Here is a 19,972-nt window from a genome sequence, read left to right on the forward strand (position 1 = left end):
GCAGGAGAATGACACAGAGAGTGGTAGTGGAGCTCCTGCCATTACCTTCTCCTCCACTTTAAAATCCTCTTCTTCACAGGTTAGAACAGCACTGGCTCACTTGGCCACCTAAATCTCTTGAAAGACCTACAGACTGACAGCTGAACCGGACTGAGTTATTCCCTATCCTCAGTCTTCCTCTTTTGAGGAAAAAAAGAAAAAAAAAAAAAAAACACACACGCATGCACTCAAAGGAAGTCTTTCAAAATCAGCTTCAGAAATTATCTTCGCAACGTGAATGCATTCTTTCAGAACTGTTTCTGTATGTGTAAAACCTTGCCCATGGAGCAAATGAGACAGTGGAAGACCTGGGACAAGAATGAACAGCTAAGATAGCTACCAACAGAGAAAGCAGCCTGAAGACCCTTGGTGGCTGCGGTCATAGATATTTAAATACTAAGCAACGTTATCATCAGCTCCCTGCTGAACTTAAGATGGTTTCATCTTTACAGAAGTAGCCAACAGCAGCATGCTCCCCATCAACTTCTCCCTTGCAGTTTGAGCAACAGCGGCAGTCATGGCTTTCTATTTTTTATTTTTAACTGCAATATAATTAGGCACTTAGGAAAATGACTCTGAACAGTACAAAAGCTATAGAGTAACTGCGGGTATCAGCGTGGCGCTCTGCAAGCCAAAAGTTTAACCACAGCTTAAGGCACAAGCCAAACTAGCTTCTGTAACGTATGCTGAATCTGGCCAGACACTGAGACGTGCTAGTCCAACCTGAGAGAGAGATTCAGGGCTGTAAGATTTCAATCACAAACAGAAGATTTTGCTCCTTTTCTCCGGTCTGTAGGCTGCTGCTCTGTGCCAAAGGAAGCCTTCCTGTGCCCCCATGCTAGTTCCTCTCAGTTGGAAAGTATGCATAGTAGAGCGTAGATGTTTTGCGCAGGCAAGGCTTGTTCGGTCCATCTGGACTGGAAAACTGGACACATTAACTCCTAATTTTAAGCTGGCAGCTGAGAAACCTGTCAGCCAGTTTTTGTGGCTTAAGGAGCATAAAAGTGTTGTTGTCACAGAGGTGGACAGAGCCCATTTGCAGAGGCGCCATACAGCCTGAGCTCCCTGCAGCGCTGGTCACAGCTAATGAGGAGAAGACGATTAACTCCCTTTTTTTCTTTCCCAATTAAATACATGTCTCTTCTGCTTCCTAGGAAGCAGCAGGAGAATTAGGCAGAGGAACAGCCAAAGAAGAAACACGTCGGCTGAGAACGTCAACCTGACTGTTAGTGAACACAGAAAGAGCAGAGATGACAAAGGAGCGAACCACTGAAACCAGCCCTGAATGATCTCAACCCTGCTTTGCAAGGCCCCTGAGCTGGGGACTGCAACAGGCAGAGCAGGTGAGCAGCATTGCACACTTCCACTACCCTTAGACTAGGAGTTCCCCAGGCACTCCTCCCACTTGCCATGGTCAAGGCAAGACACTGGACTAGATGGGCCTTTCGTATAAACCAGCTGGTCATTCTTACACTCTTATGTTAAGTTTCTGGGCTTTTAGGATGTCTAATAATTTGTTTCTTTTGCTTTTGCTTGTTCTTCACGGTAATGTATCCTCAGAGGAGCAATTTCTGATCTTAATGTCAGACAGAAAATCTGCTGGTCAATAACGTGATTAGAGCTAGCTGATTTTCAGTCATCATGAGGAATGTCTCTTACCCTATGGTAAAAGAAAGAGAGGGAAACAAGGCGCCCAAGTGATGAAGACAGACAATTCTCCTACAATGAAACATTAACGTGCTCTGGGGTGTCATGTGGCAAGATAAGGCAGATTTGAGGTCATCTGAAAACAGGCAAGTAAGGCTTTTACATTTTGACAGCCTTGGGGAATCCAAAGAAAATCGTGTCCATTTGAAGCAGAAGACCAGAACGTCCACGAGTGCAGTAATCTCAAGGACAATCTTTCTCATCAAGGCCATCCAAACAATCACAAACAGCATGAGCATTTAAATCCTCAACTCAGGGCTTCCTCAGCTCTTCAATACCAACACCATCCAATGCCTCCACTCTTCTCTGTCACCCAAAAGACTAAGGATTGATCTTTACTTACCATAACTGACAGGCAAAGACTGTCACGAAAAGCAATGGGGTGTTTTTGTGTTGTGATAGCATCACCTCTACACACTACAAAAGGATTAACTTTAAGAAACAACAAAAGCAGGTCACCTCTGATATGTTTCTCCAAGAGAGCTTTCAACTCACAAAAGTACTACCATATGCTAAGAGTGAATTTAGAATGGAAAAACAATTATAGAAAGCACCACTTAAAAATAATTCTGCATCTGTGATGGAATACAGTTTTCTGATCATGGCGGGAGAAATGATCTGATAACAGGCATAAACATCCATTCAGAGAAAGATGCAATCCTGCTCATTAGAACACAAGTAGCCTGCAAGTTCCTAAAGGTGCTAACCAGGAACACAGAGAGAAAAGTACTGCAGACGTCTTCATCGTTTCCTCAGGTGATACAAAACAAAACAAAACAAAACAGAAAAGAAAGAGAAAATGGGAGACTTTCCAAAGCGAACCTGTCCTCTACATCTAACCCAGTAGTGCCGGCTGCATTGCTTAATGCTAACTGAGAAAGACGCACTCCCTAGCAAAGCATTAAAGTGTTGTGGAGTTTCACAAACCTCTCCACAGTCCCTGTCAGCTTCCTGGCTGGCTCGCAGAAAAGACAACTGATCATTCAGTTTCCAGACTACATGCAGCAGTGCTCTTAGGGTAACTGTCTCTCTGTGTTTGCATCCAGCTACCTTATGCAGCTTGAAACGTGCACAAAGCACAAGGAAGAACTTGATCAAAATACAGCTCATATTTTAGGCAGTGATGGAACAACTGTACGAAGCCGCATTACGCATACAGTAGCGACTGAATTTTTTGGAGGGATTTGCCAGACCACAGACTGATGATACTGCTGCAGTCTCAGTGGAAATCTAGTTTGATGCAATTAGCAGCAATGAACTGAAAAATAGCAGAATAAAACTGCAAATATATATATAAAATATGAGCAACTGTAGAACCGACACAAGCCTAGAGGTCCTATGTGGAGCTCAGAACAGGAATAAGATGAAATCGTAGTGCGAGGGAAACAATTCTGAATTCCCTTCTACTATTTAAAATTAAAGAACCAGATTCTGAATCAAAACAATCGCTTCCCCAGCAGAGATTGGCATCATCTGTTACACAGATACAACAGAAGACAAGTGTGAGGGCATCCCAGAGAGCCAGGCAGCAGGAAGCCAACCCCTGTACTCTTTTGGAAGACTTGCAACTCTGCCTGCAGTTTACTGTTGCCTGAATGTGTTGTATTGAGCACAGATCAGTCAGTTCAGCCAGAATTTTGCTCCGAAAAAGCTGCAAGCAGGTAAAGGAGCATCAGAGTATAAGAGGCAAAGCAATCAGATTAGTTACGCTGCCAACACGCATTTCTCTGTTAAACGACAGAAACGCACGGCCCTCATTTAGTTAGCGTGAGAAGAACTTCAGGGGACGGCCGAACAGGCTGCGTTGCTCTCCCAGCAGGACGCACAGTAAACTCCCTCCCCAGCACAAACCCATATTAGCAGAGGGGCAAAAACTCAAGGCCAGGGGTCACAGTGGAGCAATAGTGGAGGCTGCAGGTTCCCCAACCTTGCTTCGTGGGTTACACAGTCCATGCTCATGACTTGGCTTCAAAGAAACCTGCAGGAGAGGAAAAAATGGGCCAGCAGGGAGAGGCTACAGAAGAACCCTCTTTCTCAGATGTTTCTAACCAAATCCCATGCTCACCTGAAATGAGGATCTGCACTCGCTAGACTACGAGGCAAGCTGCCATTTAAGCCTTTTACAACGGTAATTTGAAATTATTTTCTTACAGCATGCTGTGAATGCTGACAAGCTTGCCACTTCCACAAGCCCTTTACTGCATACGCCTAAGGTGGAAATGCTACAAAAATAAAGCAGAACAAAACGCCCAAGCAACAAAGTTACTTCTAAACAAACACGCCAATGACATTTATAATTTTGTTCAGTAAAGGTGATGGGAGATCTGACAGTCTGAACACTGAGTAGTGAAACAACACACCTTCTACACATAATGGTACAAAAATGGAATATAAATATATACTGCAGCTTTGTGGAGTTTAGGGGCTTTTGCAAGACATTTACGTTATAGAAAGATTTACATTTGGGAAAGTCATCTAGTATATCTGAAATTTCAAGACAAATGGATCTCATAATTACTCTTCAGATAATAATACTGAGCATTGACAGAGCTCTTTTAAAGTCAGAGCACTTTACAAAAATTAATTACTACTTAGTTCACCCTTCTGAAGTGGAAAGGTATAATACCTGCACATACACATGGTCACCAAACACAAACAGATTAAATTCCTTGTCCAAGACCACAGAGGCAGGCTTATTGGCCCTCCTAGCTACTAAAACGTGTGTGCACATGTGCATCCAGGTCTATGTTTAAATAGGCTTATCCTCTTCAGAGCCCTTCCTAGGGTATGGGGCTTTGGCAGTGCAGCCAACCTATTAAATGGGTGTCGACTCATCATGCACGCCCCATGTCAAACCCTGGGTTACAACTGCACTGCAGAATCAGGGAGAGACCACCCTGAGTCTGGGGGAGAAGAGAGCACCTGGCTTTCTTCTAACCGACTGCAGAAGGAGCTGGAGCTAGTTTCCTCCGGAAGTGCTTCTTTCTGAAACGTGCTCCAGAGCTTGGAAGCAGACTAAACACAGTGCCTAGCGTAAATGCTCTTCGCTTGGGCTGCTGGAGACATCTGTGCCCATAAGTGCCAAGAGGCTGTTTTGAAAAACATACGAGATAATTAACAAACGCTCAGCCATTCTGATCAAACATATCAACCGCCAAAAAGGCGACAGACTTTTTGTAGGATGTATAGCTTTAGGTTTGAGGAATAAAAACTGGACTTCATATAGCTAAGGATTAGAAACCCCATTGGTTTAAAAAAAAAAAAAAAAAAACACACACACACAAAAACTGGGTAGCATTAACATTGATGATTCTTGATCAGATTGCCACTGAGTCGTCCCATTAATCCACAATGGAGCACAGCATACCTGAGACACTGTGTGTCACCAAATGTTACAAAATCTGTCCTTTGACAAGCGTACAAAGAGAGAAAGGTCTTCTGAGCTAGTGACAGAGACACATTATCACCTATAATTTGACTGGCAGCCCTACTCCAGTGAACTGAAAGCACTTTAGCAACCATTCCTGTTGCCACCTGGTTTGGTGATGGTTTCATTTCCCTGTACTGGGTCATTGGTTTCTACTTCTTTATCCGAACGCCAACAAAAGCATACATTGTCATGGGAACAAACAGGTATTTTTAGATTCTGCAAGGCTTCTGTCAGTGGTGTCAGATGTGGTTTCAGAGGGACACTATAATTAGTCATCAGCATGTTACCTGGATGGAGAGTTTGCCATTGATGTGTTGGGTAAAACACTTCTAAGTCTTCAGGATCAGCTTCATCTTCTGTTACTGGCTCTTTCCCGCTGTCATCTTTTATGTCGCTCTCTTCTGTTTTCGTAAGGGCAAACTCCTTTTGGATAGAAGAGATTCAGCTCATTAGCAATTGCATCTGAGTAATTTAATGCCGGCTGAGAATACAAAATTTTTCCCTCGCCAGCAGATTTTTTTTTGACATCCGAGATTCTTTCCACATGGTTAAACTTAGATTTAAAGTATATTAAAGGTTAAACATGCATAACTAGCATGACATTTGTGCTGAACAAAGCAATGCAGCTTATTTCCTATTCCAGTGCAGGCAACTGGAGGCTTTAAACAAGCTTTTGCAGAGCCTCACCTATATTACACTCAGAGAGCCAATAGCCCTGACTATTATTAGGCTTGTGTAACATTGTAAGACCCTGTTTTCCCTTGCCTAGAAATATGTCAAACTTTAAACTTTTTTAGCTGAAATTTTCCACACTAGTCTCTTCTGCCTCAAGCGTTTTTTTCTTAAATGTACTTATTTTAGGGCTTGGAGAGAATTTAAGCTAAAATAGTTCAGCTATTTCCAAAATAGAACACGGGAAAAACACATTGTTTTGCCCACATTATAAAAATCTTAGCATCCTTTTCTTTATGCGTTCTGCTGCCTAGAAGTCTTTTAAAACAATGAGGTAGCGCTCTAATCACCACCCACGTTATAATTGCTGCATGCAAATACCAGAGAGGCAGCAGAACAGATAAAACTAATGGTATGACATTAAACAAAGGAAAAACAAAGATGAAACGCAGGAAAAATTCCTTGCTCCTAGTGAAACCTCATTGTTCACTAAAAAGTTTCCCCAGGGAGCTGATGGGGAGAGTTGCTTAAAACCACAATGGACAAAACTATTGCTATTGCATAACAAGTAGCAATCTCATACTCGGGGGAGACTATTAGTTGGTTGGGAACCAGAAGGTCTTTCTTATTTTGGTTTTCACAGAAACTGATAAGCTGGTCCAGGATAACAGTTCAGACAGTTCAGTTTCTACTGGAGGGAGTACTACCAGTTTCTGATATTGCCAAGAAAGCCACCACTGAACCATTTCAAATAACCAGCCAATAGGGAAAGATTATTCCTAACTGTTGGCAATTTTAATAAGATCTATAGCTTAGAACACAAAGTGTTCCAATATTCATCTTTAGAATATTTTCAAAGGCAAAAAAAGAAGTCAATTCAGAGGTGAACTGAAAATTTTAGGCCATGTTCTGCCTTCGCTTCTCCCAACAACTTCACTGGAAAAAATGCATGCCTATTTACCGGCAGAATCTGGACGCTTTGCACTTAAATATCTCTTGTCCAGTCTAGGGGACTGTTTCTGAGCAAAAGAAATGTCAGCCTGAGCAAAACATGCACAATTAGGAACAATATGATAACATATTAAGATGCTTGACAAAGCCATCGGATGTTTTTATTTTATATGTTAACAGGGATCAAAATTTCCAAAATACATTAAAAAATGGAGCTTAACAACTCCTATTTTCGCTTAGTACATTAGAGGCTTGAAATTGTTAAAATTATGACAAACGGTTAAAGCTCAGTAACAATCATAAACATAAAAAGGCAGGTCCTACTGATGAAAATCAATGGTTGCATTTTCTGAGCCAAGGCTCAACAGGACTAAAATAAATGAGTCAGAGCAGTTATTACTTAGCTTATTTGCGCTGTTATATTATTATCCAAGAGGGACTTAATGATACAGTCCATTGTAAATTTACCAGCGTGCCTCCGAGTATTATATCTTTTGAAATACATAATGGAGACGGCTGATGTTTACAGTCTCCGTTCAAGAGAAGTGCTGTGGTCTAAATGTTCTGTAAGGGTAAAAGGATGCGACTTGCTTCATTTAAATGATGCTTCCACTGCTTGGCCCACAGTTGCATTGCAATACTCCGTTTCCATTAGTAGGTTTGATGTCGTTGCCCATTTTCATCACTACGGAAATGCCAGCGATACACAAACCCTTCTTCTTTTATGCAGAAAGTGACAAACTGCATCATTAAGCAGAACCCTTTCTCTTCTATCGTTTCCATAATTAAAACAGTAGAAAGAAAAATGTTTCCTAAAAAAAAATGGAAATTTCCTTAAAGGCAAAAAGACTCCTTGGTTTATTATTCTGAAATCAACCACAATAAACTGAAAAGGCTCAAAAGGGATGGTCTGAAACAGTCTGCAGTCTGTTTCCAATACAGGAAGGATTTGGCTGCCACAAAGTCTGAAAGGCCGTTGTATGCAGCGTGCAAGAAAAGGCGGTGATCTGAGAGCTACCTACCTACTGAATTCCTCACTTGCCTTTTTCCCAGCTACTCTGCCAGGCTGTCTGCCAGTTCAAGTGGAAGTCACTGGATGGTTGTCCCAGCACTTGTTTTCAAGCTTTTTCCTACAACTGAGGTGACTAACATCTATTTCCAGCCCCCCTCCACCCCCAAATAAAGATAGATTATAACATCATTACTTGACTCCAGGTGGGCTCTAGGCACTGGCCTACAGTGCTTATTCTTTATTCTGTCCCTTACACTTGCTCAGGTAAACAGCACAGCCCACAGTTGTATCGGCAGGACAGCAGGCTACAATGCAAAGGCAGGAGTGTCCCAGGACATGGTGGGCCAGTAACCCCCAAGCCAGTACTGCATTGGAAGCCCCTGTTTTAAGCCATAGCACAAATTAAACAAAACTGCACTGCCGCAGAGCGCATTTAAGGAAAAAAGCTTCCTTGAGGAAGTTTTTCAGAAATGCTAATCTAGCGGGGCCTGGCACCTGGCGTTCAAAAGTAAAAACCAGTTCTGCACACCTGCACGAGTGCAAACGACAGAGAGCGCCTACTCCCTTCAAGTGCGGTTTGAAAACTGCACTGCAAGCAGCTAAATCCATGCCTGTGGGATTCGAGGGCCCAAGAGGGTGCTTTTTCGAGCCTGGGTCTAAGTGACTCACTCGTGGTGAGTCAACAGAGGCACAGAAAGAAACATAATCAAGGCCATCTCTTTTCCTCTTCTTGCCACTAGACCACATAATTCGCTTTGCCTCTTGCCATGGGGGAGCGTGCTACTACTCAAAATAGAAGAGGTGACACCTAGTGAACAGGAGAGCTGGCTGGGTTACACCGCTCCTTTTGCGAACCCTTTGGGTGGAATGTTTTCTGGATATCCTGGGATTAGACAAAGAGTCTTAAGAAATAAGCCTTTCCAAAATGTCATTACTGAGAACCCACTGTTGAAAGGCGAAGAGGCGGTTCATCACTTGGTATAATGGCATTATACCAAGGGTTAGGTAAGGCTCTCACCCCCCTACTCCCTCCCCCCCCGGAGACAGGTGACAGGTTTAAGTGGCTGAATGGCCCCGGAGGGGTAAGGCTCACTGCTAGGGCAGCTCACACTTACGGGAACTCTGTCACTTAAGCCCGACCACGAAAACACTGCAGAGATCACTAAAACCAGCAGGTTGACTTTAGCAGCTGTGGAGAGGAGACCAGGGCAGTGAGACATTGCCATCAGCCTGAAAGACAAGGGAAAACAAAACCAACATTTTAGTATGAATTTTCAGTTTTCGGCATCCTTTATGCTACGTTTTTTGACACAGCACAAGTTTAGGGGTATGATACAGCAGGACACAGACTCTCCCTACTGGTTTCATCGAAGGGCATCGGATGTTAAGGGGTGCTGATTATACTGCTAATGGTGTTAATGACAGTTAACGATGGAAAGTAGCTTCACCACACAGGGGCTTAAATCTGTAAAATATGTAGAGATTTGCAAGTCTTGTTTAAAATCACTGTGTTAGCGGCATGGATGACAACTACAGAAAAAAAATAAAATTCAGTTCAAGTCCTGCTTTGAAGCTTTTATGCGTGTGCTTCATTTTAAGCACAGAAATAACCAAGTTAATTCAAATTACACAAAACCATAAGCCTTCTCAAGATCAGGGCTTCATCTAAATCCATACGTATGTTTTGCTTGAGGAAAAACATTTGCAGAGTTGAGCGAGATTTATTCAGCAGCTTCCGCAGCGAAAGTCTTTCCCTTCCAGCTCAGACCACCGGTTCCCCAGACTCATGCATTCAGGAGCCAGCGCTGCCCAAGGTTGCAGCAGACCACGAAGCAGCCTTCTCGCATCCGACCAGTAACACACCGGAGCACAGAGGAAAAAAGAAAGGTCCTGCTCTTGTGTCTGCCAGTCACCTCGTTATGGAACCAGGGGTTTAACTATCCTCATTGCTACGTGCATAGCTACACTCGCATACATACATACCCCCACCGCCCTGCAACATGAGGCACTAAATCACTCTACAGCATTCAGCTCACTTATTCCCACACTAGGGTAGCGAATTGAACAGCCTGCCAGCACACAGAGTGGAGAAATATTTCCTTTGATTGGCTCTAAATTTACACGCTGCTAAATTAAACTAAATGAAGTCTTTTGAAAGAAGATGGGACTGATTAGTTCCGTTCAAACACTCCTTCGTTACTCATCCCTCCATCAAGCCTGCTCCAACTCCCCTCCAGGATTTAAAGATTTTCCTCCCATATATGCAGTCCTAAATATCTGTCTATCTCTAGTGTGCATTAGGATGGTGCATCACATCTCAGATTTCTTCCTTCCTTGAAGCAACCATCTTCTACTCCCACAAAGCAGGAAACACGCTTTAAGAAGAGTTGTCATGATACTCTCTGAATAAAACCCATCCGTTTTTTTCTTTGGACAAACTTCCCCTGGTGCTAGGAAGGATTTAGCCTAAATTACCAACTGCAAGAAGCCTCGTCGCGTGAAAACTCTGAAAAAAGCCAGGATCCCAAACACACTCCCAGACACACTCGGTTCTTGCAAAACGGGGAAGCTCTGCTCAGCGCTGTCTCTGGACACGAGTTTGCAAAGCCCCACAAGAACAGCTATCCTGGATCCACTCAAAGGTCTACCCAGCCCAGCATCTCTGCTCTAGTGACCAGTAAATGGAGAAAGATTGGTCCTACTTGCTCCCTGAAAGCTAGCGGGCACAGCACAAAGACACAGAGCAGAGCAGGCACTCTTTTCCTGCCCTCTCCCGAGGACCAGGAGAAGCAGACAAGGCTCAGGGCCTGCCAGCATCACTAACACTTGCACCGACACCATCACCTTAGGGCTGGATCACACAACCACTATCCCACACAGGAACCAGGGACTCTGAGGAGTCACAGATGCACCTGCCGCCAACTCCTGCCACCCTAGGACATCACCCCCACAAGGACGGGCTTTGGAGATGAGGAGTAAATGGAGGCTCCTCCTTCCACCCCTTACTGCTATCCTATTTCTCCACTCTTTTCATTACTGCTTCCTCTCCCTGCTTTTTTTTTTTTTTAATGTGGCCAAAAAAAAAAAAAAAGTAGTGTTGGGGGGTGAAGGGTGCAAAACACTCCACCACAATGATCAGTGGTGGATGCCCAGGAAAACGCAGAGGAACAGGGAAAACACCTGGCAATACTTTTCTGATGTATTCTTGCAGCTTCCAAAAGAGCCTGACCCAGAGTCTTCCTGAGCAGCAGCTTGCATCTTGGAGCTCATCAATCCTCAGCGGATGTATTTTTTAATTTTAAAAAACAAAAACGAAAAAGGGTTCTCTTTCATGAATTTGTGTAATTGCTTTTCGAATGGATCTGAACTTCTGACACCCACATCATCCTCTAGCAAGGAGTTCCACAGTTTAGTTTACACTGTGTGTTGAAGCAACATCTTTTGGTTTCTGATCTGGCACCAGATACCTTCCTTTGATGTCCTCCTTTTTTCTAAAGGGTCAAAGAACCAACTCAAGAACCTACAAGCCCTACTGAACCACAACCAGAATAAAACAGCAGCTCTCCATTATTAGAAGACAGACAAAGGAAGTCTTTGGACAAAGCCTCCATCTCTCATTTAGGACACACTGCCAAGCGCAACATGGCTACAACCGACCCCTGGGTTTCTAAGCTGCAAAACAAAAGTGTTACTAATGGGCTCAAACTCCATCCATTCTCAAAGAACGTAAGTGCCTTTCTGGCTAATGGCACAGTCAGGACCTCAAACTTAAGCGCAAGACATATGACTGCCGTTCCCAACTGATCTCAGAGCACACTGATGCTTTTTCCATAGGAAACAGATTTTCTTCAGTGATAAAACAAAGGACAAAACTGGGATAATGAAAAATAAATGCACCCCTAAAACTTGAACCGTAAGCCTGGAAACAAAAAGAGAACAGAAGAAAGAAATTTAACAAAGCAGTGGCTGAAAGAAAATTCACACTTCCATAAAAATAGAGCTCACGTGTACTGAGAAGGCTGTTGCAGATCACAATACAGCCTCTTTAAAGCCTACAACCTCATGCCTGTCTGGAATATGACATCTGCACAACAATTAGCAGTTTGCTTAGGTCCCAGGTAGGTAGGAAGAGCTAACATGTGAAAAAAGGGGGGTAGGGGGGAGGAGGGTTTGAAGCTCTTGGAGAGAAGCCTGTGCGGGCTGACATCTTTTGTAACAAGATAGACAAATGCAGAGGGCGGAGATGATTTTCAAATCAAACGTTATATGCTCATTAAGTGTTTTTGGAAACGACCCTCCAGCTTGCAAAGCAAAAAGAAGAATAACTGTGCCCCTCACCTGCACGGAGAGCATTTGCACTCGTTTACGACCTCAAATTGGGACGCAGCAGCACCCGTGCATTGCCGCAGCCTGCCAGCACCAGAGCCCCAACGGGCCGACTGCCAATGCAAATTCCCCTTGTGTTGAAAGGGACGTCGTTTTCAGTAATCCTCTTTTGTTAAAGAAAATCAAGTACTCGGGAAAGTGCAAAGGGTCAAATTCAAAGAAGCTTCTGCTCCCGGCAGCAATCCTCCTGGTAGCGTAAGCTATGTTCTCGCGGCGTGGTGCGGCGCATTATCAGCATCTCGATACAGGAAAGTTCTGCTCCACAGTTCCAGAAACCCCCCTGCATACCAGTGGCTACGGAAACAATAGCATTTGCCATGATGTTCTCTATTAGCAGAGACATTTTACTGATTTTACCAGCTGCGCATCAGTAAGTGCTGCACAGCTCCCTGAATGCAGTTGCTGTAGTCATAGGTGACAGTTCAAAGGAATTCAGTAACAGGAACATATTTCATTAATGCCTTCTGCTGCTGGGAACACACCATTCTTTCATGTCCCAACTCAAAGTGCGGCTGTGTATATTATGTCACTCCAATAAATCTATCTGCAACCTCATCTGAATTCTGATCAGCTACTCTACAAGAACGCACAAACATCCCAGTGAATTCTCTAGCCCCCGCCATGCTCTTTTTCTTACAGCCAACAGGAAGAAATAACAATAAGCTAATCCCTGTTCTCATCTACGGATCAGGGGAGCAGTACCGGAATTACAGCAGTCTTGCAAAATCACCTGAAAATTTACTAGTTCAGGCATGGTATCTGTTCAGCCACCCTTCATCGAGGTGACCGACAATAACAAAAGCACCAACGGCGCCATGTTTGTCTACAAGCACAAATTCTTCACAAAGTTCCCCTTGCTGAGCATAAGGCAGTACTAGAGAACAATCAAATGATGAAAGAAATTGAGGAATGCGTTCCCAAACACTCTTCTGCTGAGCTGGTGACAAGACCTCCAAGTACTCACAGCCTCTTCGGTTCAGGCCAGAGTTTGATACTACTACTTTAGAAAACTGTTGTAAAAATACATGGGTAAACCCGGATGCTGTACTGAAGAGACGCAGGCAGGACATGACCTTTAAAGCCCATACTACCATCAGTATTAAGTCAAGATCCTATATCCGGCACTCCCTCCATCTCTGATGGATTCTACTGTCAGCGTAGCAGCACAAAGAGGAAGGTTTGATCTGAAATTCAGTCCGAGTACAAGAGAAGAGACAACTGGAGGACAAACAGAGAGAGGATTACTAGGAGCCCCCAGGACATAATTTGCCAGCACCGCTCAGTTCCCCAGTGCATTACAACTGGGTTTTCACAGCCCTATTTTTCCAACAGAGAAGCAGGACCATTCTGCAGCAATCATCCTCTCCTCTTCCCAGAGGCACAGAGACACAGAGGCTCCCATAAAGCACAAAACAAGCTAAAAAAAAAAGCCAGCCCGGGAATACTGTTATTTTGGTGGAAACAGGCAGAGGTGACCATACATCTGCTCAGCAGATCTCAGTCTTGAAGATCTGCCTCAAGTCTTCCCTGCCCTGACACCCGATGGAGACTACACCTTGGTTTCTGGCATGAAGCATAGAATTGCTTCAATCTCCTCTAGAAACGGGAGCCACGGGAATGCAACTTGCCCATCCTAAAAGCCCAGTAATGGCTCTCATAAGAGAGAGCGCAGGTCCTGTCTTTCCAAACGTGACTAGCTAGTTACCTGCAGCACGTTTTAATGCAGAGGATTCAGTAGAAAGATACCAGCTGAAGGGCAAGATGCTGCAAGAACCACAATGAGCTACCAAAGGTTGCTCGCTACCTTTGCGAGACTCCTGCGATTCATACAAAACCTCCCTTTCTTGTGCATACTGAATGTTACAGAACAGTGACTTCAACTTCTCTTTCACTTGCCACTCATCCCCACAAAAACCTTCCTGAAGGAATTTGAAGTTGTGCTTCACATGTTTAATGAGGTCGTTAAAGCAGGGTCTCAGTTTCAGGTGGTCAGACAAGCTCTATTTGTTGACTTCTTTCAAGAAGCCAGAGAGCGATAACCTGCTGTCCACGCTGAAACCACCCAGGGCTGGACAGGGGACTGTTTGTGCAACAACAGGCTTCACCTGTATGGCAGAGGTACTAGATGAGCCTTAATAAGGTATGAAAATCTGCTGCTCTTTTAGCTAGTAAAAACAAACATACATACAAGAGTGTTCCCCACTGGCTTCATTAAGAACAGGATTTGAGAGTCTCCGATACCTCTTTTTCCCCTTTACAGCCATCTTCATCTTCCATTAATGCTTTTTCCTTCCGGAGATGAGACCTAACAATTAATTAAATTTGTCCTCAGTGCAAGCCCACGATTAGCTCCTGTAGCTCTGCACAACCGATTGGTAGGCGCCCGAGAAGCACCAGGGACCCTGTCGTGTAATCCCCCCCGTCCCGTACATTTGTTTGAGCTCCTCCCTCCCTCTATGGGCAAAGTTCTGATCAGCAACACTTCCAAAAAGAGGTAGCAGTGAATTTTCCTCTTAATTAAAGCCAATATTGAAACTACAAAGATGCTGCAAGAGACTCAAATGCACTTGATAGATCAAATAACTGGATCTGAATAAAAATCAATAATAAAAATAGAATAATGAATAATAAAGCAGCTATCACTTCGTGCAAAGCAGAAGAGCAGCCCTGAATGGCAAAACAAAACATAAAGAGGAACTTCCTTTAGGGACTTGTGCAAACGTTCCAGAAGGAGCCCTGACACGTTGGTCCTCGATTCTCGCAGGACAGAAATAGGGCAGGGAACAGACCTCGCTGGGGAACGGACACGCTGCACCGAGCTGACACAGACCGCGCACGGTTTAACTCAAGTTCGGATGCTTCAATGTGCCACTTGTGGCAAGAACAGCACAAATGCTGACCTGGTACCTGCGGGTCAGCCACCACGCAGGGAACCGTAAAACCTGCCCAAGGCACAACGAGAGCAGTGACCAACTAAGCAACCTGCCGCCGTTACCCAGTCAACGGCATCCACTCTTGTTGCGTTCAGGGTGCTTTCGCCTGGCCTGCTCCTCTTTCTGTCCTGCCTGGCAGCAAAGCACGCGCACATCTCCAGCAAAAACTGCAAACAGCCCCAGCTCTCCACGAAGCACGGTACCCCGATAAGGGCCAGCACAGCGCTAAGAGCCAGGAACTGATCTGCTGGAGGGGCTGACCTCAGCAAGAGGCCTCACATACATGTTTGAAAGAGAAGACAGCAAACACAATCTTTTTGGAAGCACCCTCACACTACGCAAGACTTCAGTGGAGAAGGTGCACAACTGCAGTACGGACCATCCTGCTAACACTGCTTATAAAAGCACCTGTAAAACGTTCATTCTTATTACTTGCTCCTCCTCATTTATTCCTACCAGGACTGGGCTGTGGCATATTAAAAGCACCCCTACACAAGGAAAAAGTTGTAGGAATGTCCTCCCATACTCGGCTGCTTATAAAAAAAACCCACAGAGCGAGGAGGCCGTGCTTTTAGGTTTACATGAATAAGTAATTGCTAGAGCTGTGCTGGTTAGGAACGTCATGTCCTCAGTCAGCAGGTCTTGCTCTGACCTTCAGCAGAAGCGCCACCTGGAACTTGGACCCGTGCACAGAGAGAAATTTCTAGTCCAAGAGGCTAAAGAGTAGCCAACGAATCAGTCATTTGGATAAGCGCCTTTCTCTCTCTCTCTCCTTATTCCACAGCCAACCACTCCTGGAAGATGATGGAAAAACAGTGAGGCCCAGCAAAGCACAGCAATAACTATGAGCAATACCCTGGACATTACGGATTGGTGCCCCTTTAGGGGCTGGGGAGGAAACTCATGTCCCAAAGACTTGGCTGCTCCAAGTTCTCCCTTCTCCAAGCTACCTGGAAAGGACAGCTCTGGCAAAACAGTGATCCCACGACCCTGATCGAGAGTCAGCTCTCTGGTTTTACACCATTCTTACAAGCCCTTCACCCTGGACTGCTTGATGATGTACGTGCCAGGAGGAGGACAGCGAGGGCGCACACACAGCCCCTTTTGAGGGACGGGGCAGCCTATGAGGGCAACGGGTGCTCTGCATGGAGCACCCTGTCCCACGCTGTGCTCCGGAGGCGGCAAGGCCGAGAGGCTGCTGTTTGTAATTCCCAGCACAGGGAAACGTTGCCTCTGCCGGTTCGTCCCCCTTCGTCACACAGCCTAGGCAGTGCACCCGCTTTGGCTTGTAAAGGATCAGGGCTGAAACGTGAGGCAGTAATAATCAAACAGAAGGCATGGAGGAGGGAGGACAAGGATAACTGTGGAAGAAACGTGCTCATGGAGCCCGGTTAGAGCTTGGCAGCTAGTGTTGCATCATGCAACTTTTATAACTGTCAGTAACAAATAATAACAATAAGTATTAACAACCCCCACAGGCTACCTGCTTAGCCTTCAGCTAACGTCAGCGTTCAGCCTGTCTAACAGTGGCTCAGCTAAGATGCTGCCCGGTGTCTTTCTTCCACGCAAGCGCTGCCAGATGCCAAAGATGCACGGTGAAGCCACCTGCGTCTCCGGCAACAGGAGGTGCCATAACCGACACGTCAGCAAGGCAAGGGGGGCTGTCAGCAGCTCAGGCCTCCTTGCCACCAGCTCCTTGCTCTGCTCCAGTGTGCCTGACCCGTGTGGGCCAGCAGTGTCCAACGAGCACAGCAAAGCTTCTCAAGTGCACCAAAAGCCTCCTCACCAGTTTATTTTTCTTCTTAGACATCAGAATGAAATCACATCCCCTACTTCTGCTGTTTTGACGCCTGTTAAACAGTATTTATGGACGTCTGCGTTGCCCTAGTCTAACTGACCACAGTGTTTTGGCCCTGTATAATCGCTAGGTGAACAAGCTCCCTTGTGCAGAGCAGCACAACTTCTCTGACACACGCGCCCTCTGCCCAAGCTGCGAATGACAGAGTTCACTGGAGGTAGCGTGTTTCCTCCGTTATTCACGGCTATTTATTTTTTGTATTGCCATGGCACCTCTGCCTACGTCTCCCATGCATCTATAACAAAGGCCACTGGACAGATGAGTTGACTATATAGGGCATATCACAGATTAAAAAGTGACCCCGAGTACCTAACGTCTGTGACGGCGGCAGTTTGTCTCAAGCCGAGCTGCTTGAAGGCTGCTGCAGTCCACAGTAGAGCAGACACGAGCGTTACCCTAACACCACTGGCCTCCCCAATGCTTCCCTTGCATCACCACTACCTGATCACGATGCAGGCCCGAAGCACGCGTGAGCCCTAAGCACAGGCCAGAGTCCCTTCCCACACGAGCTCCTGCCCAGACATAGCCTCTTCGAAGAGCTCATGTCCATGGAAGAGGAAGAACTGCAATCTGGTGTTGACCACAGCAAGAAGTAGGGCCCAAGGGGCACCAGCTGGGCCCAGCTGCCGTCCAGAGGGGTGCGAATGTCATGAAAAAGTTTCCAGGAGGAACATGAAGGAGAGCAGAAGCAGCAAAAGACCTCGCATTGCTGCTCTCTCTCCCCACAAAGCGAATCAGAGAAGCATTAGAAAGGTTGTTCCTTGCAAGGCTGAAGAAACACCCTGTCCAGAGGCAAGCTGAGTCCAAGTAGGGCCACCGGCAGCTACTGCAAGGTTGCCCGTGGCACACGTCCTTGTTGACCTGGAGACACGCTCAGGTGGGTGTGACATCAGACCTGACTATTACCTCAGCAGTCACAGCAGGATGCAAGCCCCAGCCCAGAACTCATCTAGCAAGCCTGATTCTGGAGGAACAGCCCTTACTAAACGCATGAGTCCAGTTTCCTGCACGACTGCTTGTATAAACAAGGCTCTGCTAACTCAGGTCATAAAGAATATTTCCAAAGCTGATTTTCAAGTCAGGCTTCAATGGGAAATGTTGATGCCAGACCGTAGCTAGCCCCGTTCCCTTACGCAAACCCCAAGCAGCATGCCGAGGCAGCGGGGTGACCAGGGCACCGCAAATGCACAGGATTGCTCCCGACGCCTGTCAGCAGCCCCTTGTCGAGAGCAAGGAACGGCATGAAGAAAGCGGCTGCCTTGTTTCAGCAGCTGTTGAGTGCTTCATCTTTTTGATATTCCTGGCAGACATGTCAGTGGCACTGACAGTCACGACCAGGCCTTCGGAGCATTATTCCAAACCTAATTAGTTATTTAAATAACACTGTTTATACAAACAGCCTCACAGTTTAACATTAAACATCGTTTAGCCTATTAATTAAATGTACTTAATAAATTCCTTCAGAAACTTCAGCATTCACAGAAAACACTATTCTCCAGAGGACAAGAGCATCACTTTATTCTTCAGCGGTTTGAAGCCTGAACAAGACAGCTCTGGCTGCAGAACAGGAGAGCGCTCCGCCGTCTCCGTCCTCTAATCCGCTGTCTCGGCCCTGCCCAGCAGCTCATTAGGAAGGATCTCCGAGGTGCCCGTTTTCTGGCTGCTCTTAAGCCTGCTTTTGCCAGCGTCCAGCTGCCCGAGGGCCACAGCCAACTTAAAGTGGTCTAAGTATCCACAGCACGGGAAAGCGCCAGATCCAGGAAAGGGGGATTTTCTGCTCTGCTCAAGATGGAGCACAGAAAAATCAGGCCATGCCTCAGAGATCAGAAGACTGAATTTATCATTCATTATTTATAAATAATTTATTCATCTGAATTTATGAAGGCCTGCAAGAGAAGCTGTCAACACACGACATCCTCACTTTGCAGACAGCCCCCAGCTCTGGGGCTAACAAGTGCATTCAATTTTGTACCACAGCACAGGAGCTCAGATTTGTCCCAATTTAGGACTTGCCTGGGGAGAGGAGATGCACAGAGATCTGCAGGACAAACATCTTTGAAAATGAGCATGGGAGGAGTTGTGTCTTACGCCGTGCAGCCCTTTCTGAGGCCTGTTCCTTGACCAGCTCTACTGCCCGACCGCTGCATGGGTGGAAATCCTCTCTGCAGCCTCAGCCGTGTGAAACGGCTTTCCTTCTCTCTGCCCCGTCAGCTCGCCATCGTTCCAAACCTCAGCTGGAAATGCCTCTCCTCTTGCCTGTACCTATTACCTTCTCCCGCTCCTTGCTGCAATTTACCATGTATAATATATAAAACCAAATGATTTTTTTCCTCACACATATCCATCGTTTCTATCGGCCTCTATTTCCTAGGTGATGCTGTGGCTCTCACTAACCTGGGAGTCTGCCAGGGTTCGGAGTACTTTTAGTCCCCCCCAACAACGAAGGGCTATTTCTCCAAGCATGAAGAGGTGCCAGTGGCCTGCAGGCGCTTTCTGAAGAATTTGGGCTCTAATAGGAAAGAAAATGTACACCAGTACTCAGGTCTCAGGAACCCCAATGTCCTGATCTATTTGGGCCTACAAAGAGCCAAAGATTTAACTGGCATAATCCCAGCCTCTATGGAAAAAGAGCCTTTTGTACTTTCCAGGTTTCTGCTGTTCACTCATGGCTCTCGTACCAAATAATCACCTCCTTCCCCCCTTCAGGTACTTATTTCCCTGCTTCCAGGCCTATAAAGAGAGTCAATTAAGAGAAAAAAAACACATGCAAAATTCAGGCTCGGTATTCTAAAAATACTTATCGCCCTGCACGCTCGCTGATGTATCATGTACACAACTCCCCCACCGGCGCGCACACGCTTCCTCCACGCACGTCCACGCTCACCGCACCACCTGCCCTGACACCTGCAGCCTCACGCCAGCTATACCCCCCCCACACACACTCGTGTGCACTGTGCACGGCCACAATACGCCCGCCGACCACC

The 19,972-nt window shown here is 45.8% G+C and overlaps 1 protein-coding gene across 11 annotated transcripts in view; it reads right to left on the bottom strand.

The window, feature by feature from the left end:
* Window positions 1-19,972, bottom strand: part of SIL1 (SIL1 nucleotide exchange factor) — a 116,790-nt gene that overhangs the window by 76,235 nt on the left and 20,583 nt on the right. For all 11 annotated transcript variants that reach the window (XM_068959135.1, XM_068959139.1, XM_068959140.1 and 8 more), the window contains 2 exons: window positions 8,927-9,041; window positions 5,464-5,599 (listed from right to left, as the gene is read on the bottom strand). In XM_068959135.1, the coding sequence (XP_068815236.1) occupies window positions 5,464-5,599; window positions 8,927-9,041 (251 nt within the window). The remainder of the gene's footprint in view (window positions 1-5,463; window positions 5,600-8,926; window positions 9,042-19,972) is intronic.

The sequence above is a fragment of the Struthio camelus genome, chromosome 13, assembly GCF_040807025.1.
Source record: "Struthio camelus isolate bStrCam1 chromosome 13, bStrCam1.hap1, whole genome shotgun sequence".
NCBI lineage: Eukaryota > Metazoa > Chordata > Aves > Struthioniformes > Struthionidae > Struthio > Struthio camelus.